Raw genomic sequence first — 14,870 nt, 5'->3', positions numbered from 1 at the left:
TTGTTATGGGAAAAACTAGTTATTGTACAAAAATATAATATTATGTTACCAATGATTTCTAATACATTTTAATATGGCAATTTGAAAACATAAGAGAAGTGGCTACTTATTGGAAGACCAACTGTTATTCGCCCTGCAAGATTTCCTGGATCATCAGCGGTAAGATAGCATAACTTCGGACACCGTGACTATCATCAGTTTTAGTGCAATGACACAGTTAATATTTCACCTGCAAATGTCCTGATTGGTTGGTGTAGCAGATGCCTGAGAAAAACCACAAAGAGCAGGAAAAGAGTTGAGTTAGCAGGCTACAAAAACAATAACAAAAATACATTTGTTTTTATCAGTTAAGTTGATTTCATACCAGGGAATCTGTAGTTAGCCCTCCCAATTTCAATAAAAACAAACTATTTCTCAAAAACATTTAAACTGGGGATGCTTATTTTGAACAGAATTCTGCCTGGGAGGCAAAGCAATGATCTGCAGAGGAAACAAGTTTGTGGGGTTTCCCTAGGCAGTTTTAAAGTCCTGAAATAGCCCCTCTCCTGATCTGCTTAAGCTTCCATATAATAATCATGCACAAAATACATCTTTGACAAGGAAACTACTTTTAACAACTTAAACCAATTTACTCTGCAGATTAGCTCCTTTGGACTCAATTGATCTCTCATCTTACTTAAGAATTATATGAAATAATTAAGTAGGTTATCCAGGAACCAAAAAGTCATTTACAGGCAGATTTACCTCTCCACTTCAATGTACTTTAATTGCATTTTTTAATTTTTAGTACTTGAGTTTTTAAAAACTGTTAGCATCTTAGAACACTTATTCAAGTTAAATACCCTCAACCATCTGCAACTTTTCTTTCTATTGCCTCTACAGGCTGCTACTTGTGACATGTGCTTGAATGTGTAAGGAACTCAGGTGACCTCACCACTGTAGTGGCAAGAGCATCACTAGAATGGTACATAGCACAACAGAAATTGCAATCAGATTAAAATGAATCAGCCCATTTTCCTGTTTCTGAATGAAGATTGTCAGCAGCTAATTATCACTGCCTATATAATCCCACCCCCTCCCAATCAATCATGGACGGAAATACATGAATTGTTAATATGCATTACTCAAAAACTGTCTTACTGACTCAAAAATTTCATGTTATGAATTTTTACACATTCTATATTATTTTTGCATTAAATTATCATTTACTTAATTATCATTGAGGCAAAAGTGATTGCTTTATGTCTGGGAAAAAGAACTGCCACTCCTTATAAATAACTGTTGTTTAGAATAGGAGGAACACCTAGCAGAGTTATGAAAATTCCAACACTGGATTTCTGGACATGTATTGATTCTAAATTGACCCCAATCCAATGAAGCAACGTAGCTGGTGACAAGAACACAGTGGAACCAGCAGAGGAGCAGAACCAATCAAAAATAAAGAGGTCTATGTGAACAGATTAATATTTATATATGTGATATAGATATGTAAAAAATGGATATTTTTCAAGAATATTCTACAAGATAGCAAGTTAGATTTATAAAGTTTCCTGAGCAATAGAAAAAAATGAGAAGAAGCCATGTGCAACCTTGACTAGACTGCACAGTCTCTATTTCTCTAATCTTTGATGTTTCAGCACACATAACCTGGATACTCAAGTAAAAACTGGTCATAAACTAAACAATAAGAATACGGTAACTTCTAAAGGCACTTAATGTTTCTTTTTTTCTGTTAGCAATCAATAAAATCATATAAAAGGTGATTCATCATCATAAACTTTTGTAGTCTACACAGTTCTTTTTATAACTGCTAAACATTTAATATATCTATTTTCCTAACCCTCCATTCCCAAAAGAGCTGTTGCATACAAAAATAGGCTGAAAAACTCAGTCTTCACCTTCCAGTGATTTCACCAGCATTCCCCCTGAGATTCTCAGAGGACAAAAAAATACAGAACTCCTGACAATAAATATACTGGTTATTACTGATCAACTATTAGCTGAGAAGTTTCAGGTTCCCCCCCCCTCCCCAATAATAGCTTAAATATTTTCAGAACTTCCACTTGCAATAGCTTCTTGAAGACTATAGAAAGTGTTTCTTTAAAAAGTCAAAACTGTTGAGGAAAAATACAGGCAGTTCCATATGGAAACTTTGATCAAAAAGTTATGCTTCTCCAATTCTCTTCAGATAAAGCTGTGCTTCCTAATTGGAGAAAGAAATTACCATACCTGTTCTTTCCTCTTGGCTTTCTTCTTAGAAACTCTGGAAAAAGTAATATCTCGAGCTGGAATTACAGAGATTTGGTGCAATGGTATATTCATTACACCATAAATATAAGATTGGACCTCCTATATATGGACAATTCTTGATATGAGGTCCATTATCTATCTTTGCCAGGCCACACACCTAAAAATAATTAGAGCAGTAAAAAGTAGAAAATAATCAGAAAATGTATAGCTTCATGTATATTAGGTTACAGTAATACACATTAATAATAAACAAATGGAATATTTAGCAAAATGCTGCAATGTGGAATGTTCATATTCCAGTTTTGCCACTCTATACTACTCCTTTTCTCTATAGATTTTTATTCTTCTCCAGTACACCAAAGAACATCTTATATCCACTAAGAAGATTAGTTTTTTTACAGGCAGAGGCCTTAGTTGTTTCTTCCTTTGCAAAATAAGCATACTGGTACCTTTCGTTGTGCACAATGGTTTATATCAGGGGTTTGCAACCTTAAACACTCAAAGAGCCATTTGGACCAGTTTCCCATAGAAAACACCGGGAGCTACAAAACCTGGGTGGGCATGGCCAACTCAACATCACTCATTCCCATCCAGTCACATGACACCCCCCAGCCACGCCTACTCAGGTTTTGTGGATCCCCATGTCTTCTTTTCTGTGGGAAACAGGTATCTCTCTCTCTCTCTCTCTCTCTCATCTCTCTCCGTCTCTCTCTCATCTCTCCCTCTCCCTCTCTCTCTCTGTCTCTCTCTCTCCATCTCTCTCTCTCTCTTGTGTGTGTGTGTGTGTTCCCTCTTGAACCATTTCCAAAAACAGGCAAGGGTTGGTGGGGTTTTTTGCTGATATTGTTCTTTGGGTGCTTTTTACCATATGATTTAAATTAAGAATCATTTCAGGTTCCCAGATAAATGAAACTCTTTCGTCCCCCTGCTGTAGCTCCCTGTCAGCTGAACCCACCACTGGCTGGCCCCGCCCCTCGCCCTCACCTCCCAGTCACTCCTTGCCTGGCCTGAGAAGGTAAGGGCGATGGTGGGGGATGGAGACTTGCTCCATATTCCAGAGCAGGAGCGAAGTGCCCCTGTACTTGCCTCATCTCGCGAATGCTTCTTCTGGCCCTTGCTGGTGCTGCGAGCACCTCAGTCGCCCAGGGAGACTCGTGACTTGCTCTCCGCCCCGAGAGACTGGCCTGGCCTGGCTGCAGCCGATGCTCCGCATCATAATGTGCTCCAGGAGGAGGAGTGGACACCATCTCCCCCATTGTGAAGCGCACTAAATTTAACTGTGGTGCACAAGGCGTTGCAAGAGCAGCAGGCAGGCCATGGAGGCGAGAGCAGTGGCGTTAGCCACAGCGGGGCCAGTTTCTAGGGCGGAGAGCAAGTTGTGTGTGTCCCTGAGCAACCGAGGTGCATGGAGCACCAACAAGGGCCAGAAGAAGTGCCCGTGAGACCCAGCAAGTACAGGGATGCTTCATGCCTGCTCTGGAATATGGCGCTCTCCATCCCTCGCCATCACCCTTATCTTCTCAGGCCAGGCGAGGAGTGACTTGGAGGGGAGGGTGAGGGGCAGGGCCAGCCAGTGGTGGGTTCAGCCGACAGGGAGCCACAGCAGGGGGACGAAAGAGCCGCATGCGGGTCTGGAGCCACGGGTTGCTGACACCCGGTGTATACATTGGGATTAGTGGTAGCAATAATTTTCCTGACTTATAAACAAGATCTAGCTTCATTTAGCAAACTGACATCATATTTATTTATTTATTTATTTATTATTGAATTTCTATACCGCCCTACTCCCGAAGGACTCAGGGCGGTGCACAGCCATGAAATAAAACACATAGATATACAAAATTTAAAATCGAATAAAATGAATTAAATAAATTTGGCTGAATTAATACCCATAATTTAAAATACCCATATTTTAAAATCCATTAAAAATTTAGAATTTACACTTAAAAGGGAGAAGATTTAGGCGAGGCCAGCTTGATGAAATAAAAACGTCTTCAACTCGCGGCGGAAGGTGCGCAGATCCGGAATCCTCCGTATCTCTGGGGGGAGCTCATTCCAGATCGTCGGTGCCCCCACAGAGAAGGCTCTCCCCCTAGGGGCCGACAGCCGACATTGTTTGGCCGACGGCACCTGGAGGAGCCCCTCTCTGTGGGAGCGTACTGGTCGGTGGGAGGTTGTTGATGGTAGTAGGCGGTCCCGTAAGTAACCAGGTCCCAAGCCATGGAGCGCTTTAAAGGTGGTAACCAAAACCTTGAAGCGCACCCGGAAGACCACCGGGAGCCAGTGCAGCTCGCGCAGGAGAGGTGTTACATGGGAGCTCCATGTTGCTCCCATAACCACCCGCGCGGCCGCACTCTGCGCCAGTTGGAGCCTCCGGGTGCACCTCAAGGGGAGCCCCATGTAGAGAGCATTACAATAGTCCAGACGAGAGGTGACGAGGGCATGAGTGACTGTGCGTAACGAGTCCCGATCTAGAAAGGGACGCAATTGGCGAATCAGGCGAACCTGATGAAAAATCCTCCCGGTCACGGCCGTCAGGTGCTCTTCTAAAGACAGCCGTGAGTCCAGGAGGACGCCCAAGTTACGAGCCCTTTCCGTGGGGGCCAATGATTCGCCCCCAATAGCCAGCGATGGCGCCAGCTGACTATATCGGGACGTCGGAAACCACAGCCACTCGGTCTTGGATGGGTTGAGCCTGAGCCCGTTTCTCCCCATCCAGATCCGTACGGCCTCCAGGCACTGGGACATCACTTCAAGGGCATCGTTGGGGTGGTCCGGGGTGGAGATGTACAGCTGGGTGTCATCAGCGTACAGATGGTACTTCACCCCGAAACCACGGATGATCTCGCCCAGCGGCTTTACATAAATGTTGAACAGAAGGGGCGAGAGAACCGATCCCTGCGGCACCCCACATATAAGGGGCCTCGGGGTCGATCTCTGCCCCCCTGTCAACACAGACTGCGACCGGTCAGAGAGAAAGGAGGAGAACCACCGTAAAACGGTGCCTCCCACCCCCAACCCTTCCAGCCGGTGCAGCATGATACCATGGTCGATGGTATCAAAAGCCGCTGAGAGGTCTAACAGGACCAGGACAGAGGAACAATCCCTGTCCCGAGCCCTCCAGAGATCATCAACCAACGCGACCAATGCCGTTTCCGTGCTGTACCCAGGCCTGAAGCCCGACTGGAACGGATCTAGATACGACGTTTCATCCAGGTACTGGGGTAGCTGTCGCGCAACCACACTCTCAACAACCTTCGCAACGAAGCAAAGGTTGGAGACTGGACGATAATTAGCCAATACTGCCGGGTCCAGGGAAGGCTTCTTGAGGAGAGGCCTTACCACCGCCTCTTTCAAGGCGGCGGGAAAGATACCCTCACCCAACGAAGCATTTATAATCTCCTGGAGCCAGCCTCGCGTCACCTCCCGGGAAGCCAGAACTAACCAGGAGGGACACGGGTCCAACAAACATGTGGTCGCGTTCAATCTACCCAGAATCCTGTCCACGTCATCTGGGGTCACAGGATCAAACTCATCCCAGATAACAGTCTCAAGACCTGTCTCCGTCACCCTCGCTGGATCTATCCCGTCAGAGTCCAGACCTGCCCGAATCTGAGTGATTTTGTCATACAGATACTGAACAAAATCCTCGGCTCTTCCCTCCAAGGGGTCCTCCCGCGCTTCCTGGTGGAGCAGGGAGCGGGTCACTCTAAACAGGGTGGCCGGGCAATTATCTGATGACGCAATAAGAGCAGCAAAATGAGTACATTTTGCTGCTTTTATCGCCACTAGGTAACTCCTAATATGGGATCTTACCAGTGTTCGGTCAGATTCAGAAAAACTAGCCCTCCAACAGCTCTCTAGGCGTCTTTTCCGGCGCTTCATCTCCCTCAGCTCCTCGGTGAACCAAGGAGCCAGGCGAGATCGGCGCCGGGTCAGAGGCCGCAAAGGCACGACTCGATCCAGGGCTCCAGCAGCCGCCCTATCCCAGGCGGCCACTAGGTCCCCAGATGAGGCGTGAGCCAGAACCTCCGGGATTGGCCCAAGCTCCATCTGGAACCTATCAGGTTCCATCAGGCGCCTGGGGCGGTACCATCTTACCGGTTCCGCCTCCCTGCGGCGGGGTGCTGCGGTTCAAAGGTCAAGGCGAAGGAGCGAGTGATCTGACCATGACAAGGGCTCGATGACTATATCCCCTATCTCGAGATCACTCAACCACTGTCCAGAGACAAAAACCAAGTCCAGTGTGTTTCCCCCAGTGTGCGTAGGGCCATGAATTAATTGGGTCAGGTCCATGGCCGTCATGGAAGCCATGAACTCCCGAGCCACCTCAGACGCCTCACCCACGGATGGCAGGTTGAAATCCCCCATGACCATAAGTCTGGGGGTATCAACCGCCACCGCGGCAATAACGTTGAGTAGCTCGGGCAGGGCTGCCGCCACGTGGCAGGGAGCCAGGTACGTGATCAGCAAACCCATCTGAACCCCGTGGCCCCACTTCACAAGGAGGGACTCACAACCAGCTGTCTGAGGTACAGTGGTCTCCCTCGGCCTAAGGCCTTCTCTAATAATAACCGCTACTCCCCCGCCCCTCCCCTGTGACCTTGGCTGATGGAATGCGTGGAAACCTGGTGGGCACATTTCTACCAGAGGGACCCCTCCCTCTGGGCCCAACCAGGTCTCCGTAATACCCGCCAGGTCCGCTCCCCCCTCGTAAACAAGATCACAGATGAGGGGGGCTTTATTTACTACAGACCTGGCGTTGCACAACATCAGACGAAGGCCCGGGCCCTGAAGGTCTGTACTACCTGGAGAACGGGTGGAGCCTTGGGGGCTGGAGCACTCTACTGCTTGAAGACAGCGGGTGCGTGCTCCCTTAACATGATATGGCCCCCTGCTCCCGCCATATCTACCCCTCCCACACACAGTACCGATGGTGAAAGCATAGTCTGGACCAGCTCGACCCCCTCCGGATCCCCCACCACCCCCGCCGAACGTCCTGGCCAAGCCCGACTCTCCCCCTAGTGGGTTATCCCCCAAACCCACAATCCTAATTCCAATCCCACCCCCCTCCCCCCTCCCAGAACCCCTTAAAAGTTTAAACAAGGACAATTTTAAAAAACCCTGCAGCCCCCTCTTTGCGGCATGCCACCTCTCGGGACTCCAGAGCCCGTCATCGAGGTAGGCCCTCGATAGAATGGAGGGCCAAGCCTGCGAGAGGGGGGAGTCTCGCAGACCAAGAAGCTCCGCTGCTGAGTACATTAATCATAATGGGTAACACGGCCATATCCTGAGGGTGTATATAAAGGACCGAGGAGAAGACAAAGGAATGGGGGATCTCAGAGACATATTTGCAGGACCAAGTCCCCTGTCCCCTCACAACAGAGGACATAGTCCAAAGCCAGGACGACCACAGTTCCAAGGGGGAAATAGATCTAACCGCCCTCTCACGGTGGTTAGGTCAGCTGGACAACCCCCTCTTGTGGTGGGGTGGCAGCAATGAACCGATGCATATAGACAGCGTCCGGGGGTCAGGTCCAAAAATCGCCCTCTCACGGCGTTTTGTCCGGTGGTAAAGACTGATGGTAAAGTCCCCTCGCTGGTAAAGTCCCCTCGCTGGTAAAGTGCATATGTGTAGAAAGCTGGTAAAGTGCATATATGTAGAAAGCGTCCCGGTTCAGCCCCCAGGGGCTCTGACACCTGGCCACCCTCTCACGGTGGTCAGGCAATGTCTAGCCCCCTCAGCCGACGGGATGCAGCCATGTACCGGTCTCCCATTCAGGTGGAAATAGCCCTCTCCAGTCAGGGGGATTCAGAATAGTAATAATAATAGGGCATAGCGCCAATGAGTCCCACAGGCTGACAGTTGGTCCAGGTGGGCCCAGTTCTAAAAGGGAACGCTGGAGGAGAGAGAAATGGGGCAGAAATGGGGCGGCTTTCTCAAGCCCCCCGCCCCCCGCACAACCACAAATTGAGGCCTCCCGAGGCCCAGAAAATCGCTCCGGGTCTTTTCCGCCCAACCGTGGTTGCAGGTCTCCCAGACCTGTTGGTTTGTTGCCCCCCCAGCTCCTACTCCAAAAGGGGGGGGTCCCCAGCGCCGTCTGACCGCCAGCTAGCCTCCACAGCAACCGCCATCGCCGCCACCACCGCGCCATCGTTGCCAGCCCCCAAAGAGCCTGGCGACGTCCCAGAGGTCTTCAGGGGGTGCCCGACACATCGTGTAGCACTTCGGGCAACCCCCCCGGGCTTCGAAACTTGCCGCGCGGCGGGCGCCCCCCGGCTCAGCGCCGCTCCCACTAATTGATGGCTCCGGCTGTGAAAAAACGCTGCTGACGCTGCCGACGCCCAGCTGATCAGCCTGGCGCTCCACGCATCGCCCCTTCCCCTCGGCTCAGTCACGGAGGGAAAGAAAACCCTCTCCGTGTTGGCCGGGAGCTCCCCTGACAGGTCCTGGGGTCGAGGATCTTCAAAACGACCCCCAAAGGACCCAAAGGGTAGGTCGGCGCCCCATCCTCAGATCGTGATCCCAGCGGGCGCCGCCATCTTGGACATGCGCAAAAGTGCATATCTGAAATTATCCTATTCAAGTATGAATAATCCATGTTCCATACTCCTGAAAAGGAAAGTACTTGGCAAACTGAGGACATCAAAACACATTAAATACTATTTTATATATATATAGAAAATGTACGCAGTCATCCATATTAAATATATAACTCCGGGTAGCTAATATCACATTCACAACCAAGAATATAAAACCACTTTAACAGAACGAAGATATAATTAAAAATAATAAATAGAAAAAGAACAGTGTTTTAAATAAAGCCATTTTGGTAGTGAGAGCTACCAAATGTACAACTTTCTCAAAAGTACCCATCATTCATCACTGTATGATTCATGAGGATCTTAATTTTAACCCAAGTAGAATACTGGGATTCCACTCATTACTTGGGGCATCTTATCTGTAACAAAAATAATAGAACTTGCACATCTTTAGCATCTTAAAATCCTTTTAAGTACTGGAATATTCAAAAGACTGGGGTCATGGTATAGTATTTTAATACTTAGCTGAGTAATTTTGTAGCTACTACATGGGCACATTTGTTTATTCTTGGGATCTCCAATACTGCATACTTTGGTGAATAAACCACATTCATTGTTTTCCCTTACAATTTTATATTACCCCCAAATTCAATTGGCCTTTTATCAGTAACGGTACTTTAAAATATCAGGTAAGCTGTCTGAAAAAATAATTAAGAAACTACCAACTTTATTTGGATTTTTAATGGACATATATATATGGAATCATAGAAATGGTTAATTAGTCTAATCCTCTGCTCTATGCAGAATATGCTAATCAAATCTGAGTGGGCATCTTATAATAAAATAAATAATAAAACATTACTATCAAATTATAAGCCCAATTAAAATCTCTAAAAGATTTCAGAAACAATCAGAAATATTTTAAGGCCCTCCTAAACTGTAACAAAAGAACCAGCTGGAGCTCTGATGGTAAGTGATTCCATAGACTAGGAAAAAAAAACATGTAATTAGAAGTTGATAAGAGTCAAACAGGTCATTTGCAAGACATGAAAGGTTTCTTACGCATATGGTAAACTTCTTGAATTAGGCCTCGAAAATACCTAATACCAGGTCTAGCTGTTTAAACACAGAATGATAGTAGCATCTCTTGGAACACTCACCATTTATTCTGCCTGCACAGTGCGACAGAACCAGATTTAAATATAAACTGGAAATCTTTTTCCAAACAGCAGCACCTATCAGACTCAAATCCAAGGATGACACAGTAAAACCAACCCTTTATTTGCTTTCACCTAATGGACTTCAGAATCTTGCCACACTGAAGTTATAACCTTCTAATTTACTCAAGATTCTAGAGTGTGATTACCCTAAACCTGTTCATCCCTCCCCCCTCCAGATCAGGACTGCAAAGTCTCTTAATTTGGGCTTCTCTCTGATTAAATTTACTGCCTCCTCCTAGGGAAAGCTCTGTACTGCCAAAATTCCTCTCCATTGTTTCTCTAGATGCCCATTCCCTTTTATTTGACAACGTTCAACTATCCAGAATACTTACTGTACTTTTCGGTATGGTATAAGACACACTTTTTCCCCCCTAAGAGAGGGTGAAAATTTCGGTGTGTCTTATACACTGAATGTGGCCCCACCCACCTGCTGGTCCCCACCCTTCGGCCGTTTTCGGCCTCTGGGCATCGCGTTGTCAGCCTCCACTGTTCCAGGCTGCGAGGATCGCCATAGCACATTGCCGCCTCCGTGCCTTGCGTTTTTGGCCTCCATGCTTTGTGTTTTTGCCTCCATGTGTCATGTTTTCAGCCTCCACACGCCCCATTTTTGGCCTCTGTATGTCGTGTTTTCAGGCAGTTACAGGCTGCAGGGATCACCACGGCACATTATCGCTGATCGCCACTTCTGGCATCGCATTTTCAGCCTCCACACGTCGCATTATCAGCCTCCACATGCCCCATTTTTGGCCTCCGCACGTCACATTTTCCGGTGGTTCCAAGCGGCAGGGATTGGCAGCCGCCTGGAACCACCCAAAAACGCGATGCACAGAGGCCAAAAACAGGGCATGTGCGGGCTGAAAACGTGACATGCGGAGGCCAAAAAAACGATGCACAGAGGCAGCAATCGGCGGCAATGTGCATGGCGATCCCCGCAGCCTGGAACGGGTCTAAAACGGAGCATTCGGAGGCCAAAAATGCGAGGCATGAAGGCCAAAAACGCGAGGCACAGAGGCAGCGATGGTCTGTGGCAATCCCTGCAGCCTGGAACAGTTGATTGGGGGTGTTCTGGTAGGCCGATCTACCCACCAATCAGCTGCTCGTGCTGAATCAGGCTGCAATAATGTGCTGAAGCTGACCAGGCTGTTTGCTATTTCCTGCAAGGACACTAGCCAGATAAATACCGATGGATGCTGGTAGGCAGAGGCAGAATTTTTTTTTCTTGTTTTCCTCCCCAAAAACTAATGTGCGTTTTATACTCCGAAAATATGGTAATAAGAATCTATATTACTATGCTTTGTTTTTAGATTTTGTTTTTTTAACATAACCTATGGGTTGGGATATTGCCTGCTCAGCGTCATTTGCAACTGAAGCTCCCTTTAAATCCAATGATTATGCATATATACATACATACATACATACATACATAAATACATAAAGTGACTGAGATATATCCTCCATTCCAAATAATTTTATCTCTTTAAGACAGCTTCTTTATGTTTTATAAGTTCTATTCACAATGGTATTACATGGATGGAAAGAACTCTTTAAACTATTGAGCCCAGCACCCTATTATGCACAAAATCCAAATTAAACTATTCATGACAGATGTCTTCTTAACATCTATCTGAAAAGATCGAACAAAGGGATTCCCACTACCTTCCTAGTAATTGTTTGCATTGTCAAACTGATCTTATTGTTAGAGGTGTTTCAGCATTCAGTTGGAACTCTTCCCTTCTGTAACTTAAAACTTTTCCCATACCCTGATATCTGAGTGAATATAAAACAGAGCTTGCCTTCTTTTTAAAATGAAGAATCCTATCACATCCCCCTTTTGTCTTCTCTTCTTCAACCCTATTTTCACATACTTTACTTTCTTTTTCCTTCATCATTATACACTCTGAGCTGTACTCAATGGAGATTGTGAATGTCTTGTCTTATTGGTTTCTGCCATGTGTACCAGGGGTGAAATGCTACTGGTACGGACCGGTTCAGGAGGACTGGTAACGGAGATTGGGGCTGGTTCACCAAACCGGTGGCAATCGTTGGCTGGCCACACCCCCAAACCGGTCCAAGGCCCACAGCCCTGCCATGCTTGCCTGCCTTCCACACTGCCAAACTCATTGTTGTGACCGTCAGCGATCTAAGGAAACGTGTTCCAGCTCTTCAAGATCGACTTTAAGAGCGCCAACAGGAAAGTAGCGGCAGCGGGGCAACAGGGGCGTGTGTGTGTGTGTGTTCCTCCACGGTCCTCCTCTCCCTGGTGACAGCCAGGGTTTCGCCGCCTCTTTTCCTCAGAGAAGCGGTGTCTGCCTCCAAGTACTTGCGGAGGGGGACACACACACACACACCTGTCGCCCCCACTGCCACTACTTTTGCTGTCGGTTTCTCAGTGCTCTTAAAGTCGATATTGAAGAGCTGGAACATGTTTCCTTAGATCACCGCCAAACTCATTGTTGGGAGTGTCAGCGATCTAAGGAAACATGTTCAGGCTCTTCAAGATTGACTTTAAGAGCGCTGAGTAGCTGACAGCAAAAGTAGCGGCGATGAGGGCGACAGCCGTGTGATGTTTCCCTCCGCGGTCCTCTCCCAGGTGACAGGGCTTCATCGCTGCCTCTTTTCCTCACACACATACACACACGCCCATTGCATTATGGCCGCATAGAAGACCTCTCTGGCGCAGCGCAGTTCCGGGATGGCGGGAGAGCCCAAGCAAGCTCTGCCCCCACCACCATTGCTGCCCACCTTCGCCAGGCAGAGCTGCAGCACCACAGAGCCCGCTGGGCTTTCCCTTCAGCCTAGGCCACAGCATGGGCGGATGCAGCCCCAGCCAAGGCCGCTCTGACTGAGCGATCACCACGCCTCTGCAGCAACAGGCGTGCTGGGGCCACCTTACCAGCCTTCATCGCCTCCATGCGCTGCGTGTGGAAGGGGCTGTCGCCACCGCTCTCGCCACCATCCCATCCCGCCTGGCTGCAGAGTGCAGACATCCGCCTGCCTGAAGCAACCCCACCGCCGTTCGCTTTTGTTTCGCGGTGGGAGAAGGAAGAAAGCAAAAGGCAGCAGCGTTTTGCTTTCTTCCTTCTCCTGCCGTGAAACAAAAGCAAATGGTGGCGGGGTTGCTTCGGGCGGGCGGACATCTGCACTCTGCAGCCAGGCGGGATGGGAGTGTGGCGAGAGCGGTGGCGATGGCCCCTTCTGTGTGCAACGCATGGAGGCGATGAAGGCAGGCAAGGCGGCCCCGGTGTGCCTGTTGCTGCAGAGGCGCGGTGTCGCTCAGCCAGGGCGGCCTTGGCTGGGGCTGCATCCGCCCGTGCCACTGCCAAGCCATAGAGAAAGTGCCGCGGGCTCCACGGTGGCGTGGCCAGGCCTGGCCCACTCCCTGTGCGGGGGGCTGCCACCCCACCAGCGGCTTCCACCCCTTTCAAATGCCCTACATGGGGAGGGCTCTGCCTTTGCAGAAACGGGGCGGGCGGTTTGTACAGAGGATTGGTGGGGGGGATGCACGGCCCTCTGGGATGGAGAGTAGGGCAAGAGAAGGCTCCGATGTTCGCTTGGGTGGCAGAGGGAAAGACAAAGCGTTGGGGGCTTCAGAAGGGCAGAATGTCCTTCAAAATGTGCAGCTCCTGGCTCCTGGCACATTTTGTCACAGTGAGTGACGTCAAGTTGGCCACACCCACCAGGTCACATGACCATCAAGCCATGCCCATCAAGCCACGCCCACAGAACTGGTAGCAAACATTTTTACATTTCACCCCTGATGTGTACCATACCTCTTCCGTTGCCATATACAGTGGGAAGCAATTAGCAAGCACTGCAAAACTAGAAATTGGTTAGTTTTAGATTTGTCCACCATTAAGGCCAGCCTGCTCTTACACTAAGATCTTTTCAGATATTTTCAATCCCAGATTGTCCAACAAAGATACCTTTCACATAACAACAACAAGGTGCTCAGCCAATCTACTTTATCTTTTTTTATATAGTATTATCATTAATCCCACCTTTTTATATATAACTTAATAGCAATGGGGCCCTCTAGGGGAATTTTCAATGCAGGTAAAGAACACTGTGAAATCAGGTCCCAAATTTTCTGATCTACCAGGAAATATATTTAGAATTTAGAAAATTCTAAATATAGAGTGGAAAAATTTAGAATTTTTCCACTCTATGAGCCAATCAATGCAACAGCACATCCCATTTATTCTCCTCAGAAACTGTTTATAGTGTAGGTCACCACAAATTTTTGATATATAAAGGAGATGGAAGAAGGTGGGCCTCTTCAATCTCTCACTCATTTGTCTCTCCTGACAAACCTAGCAGACAACTTCGTTTCCCAAAAAATAGAGAAGGGAACAAGGGGATCAGCCATATTGGACTTAATTCTCACTAACATAGATTAAATGATAGAAGGTGTTGAAGCTACAAGAACCTTGTTGGGGGGGGGGTTGCAGTGATCATGCAATATTGGAATTCAACATTATGCAAGCACAAGCAATAGAACAAAGTCAAACGTCTTGGACTTTAAGAGAGCTAATTTCAATAAACTTAGAGAAAGCTTGGGAAGGATTCCATGGATGAGAATCCTGAAGGGGAAAACAACTCAAGAAGCTTGGGAAATTTTGAAAAGTGAGATTATAAAAGCCCAATCTAGCACAATACCAATGAAGAAGAAAAATAACTGCTCTCGGAGGACTTCTGGGGTGGCGCCACGCTGGTGCGGTGCAGGGAAACTAGACTCTGTTCTCCCTGCCCGATTTTCTGCATTTTGGAAGTCAGTAACGACAAAGCAGGTCCTTGGAGGGGACAGCTATAGTGAGGGGAACATCCAGAGGTGACAGGGAGAGGAGCGATCCCCTGTTT

At 47.9% G+C, this 14,870-nt stretch overlaps 1 protein-coding gene across 8 annotated transcripts in view; it reads right to left on the bottom strand.

The window, feature by feature from the left end:
* LOC117660687 (E3 ubiquitin-protein ligase MARCHF8-like) overlaps positions 1-14,870 on the bottom strand; it is a 78,626-nt gene that overhangs the window by 51,305 nt on the left and 12,451 nt on the right. For all 8 annotated transcript variants that reach the window (XM_034408824.3, XM_034408826.3, XM_034408822.3 and 5 more), the window contains exons 2-3: positions 2,230-2,407; positions 230-264 (exon numbers count right to left, since the gene is read on the bottom strand). In XM_034408824.3, coding sequence (XP_034264715.1) covers positions 230-264; positions 2,230-2,322 — 128 coding nt within the window. In that variant the 5' untranslated portion in view covers positions 2,323-2,407. The remainder of the gene's footprint in view (positions 1-229; positions 265-2,229; positions 2,408-14,870) is intronic.

The sequence above is a fragment of the Pantherophis guttatus genome, chromosome 3 (genome assembly GCF_059756535.1).
Source record: "Pantherophis guttatus breed Tessera chromosome 3, ASM5975653v1, whole genome shotgun sequence".
Classification (NCBI taxonomy): Eukaryota; Metazoa; Chordata; class Lepidosauria; order Squamata; family Colubridae; genus Pantherophis; species Pantherophis guttatus.
The sequence above is the reverse complement of the archived record's forward strand: the minus strand, read 5'-3'. Positions and strand labels throughout refer to the sequence as shown.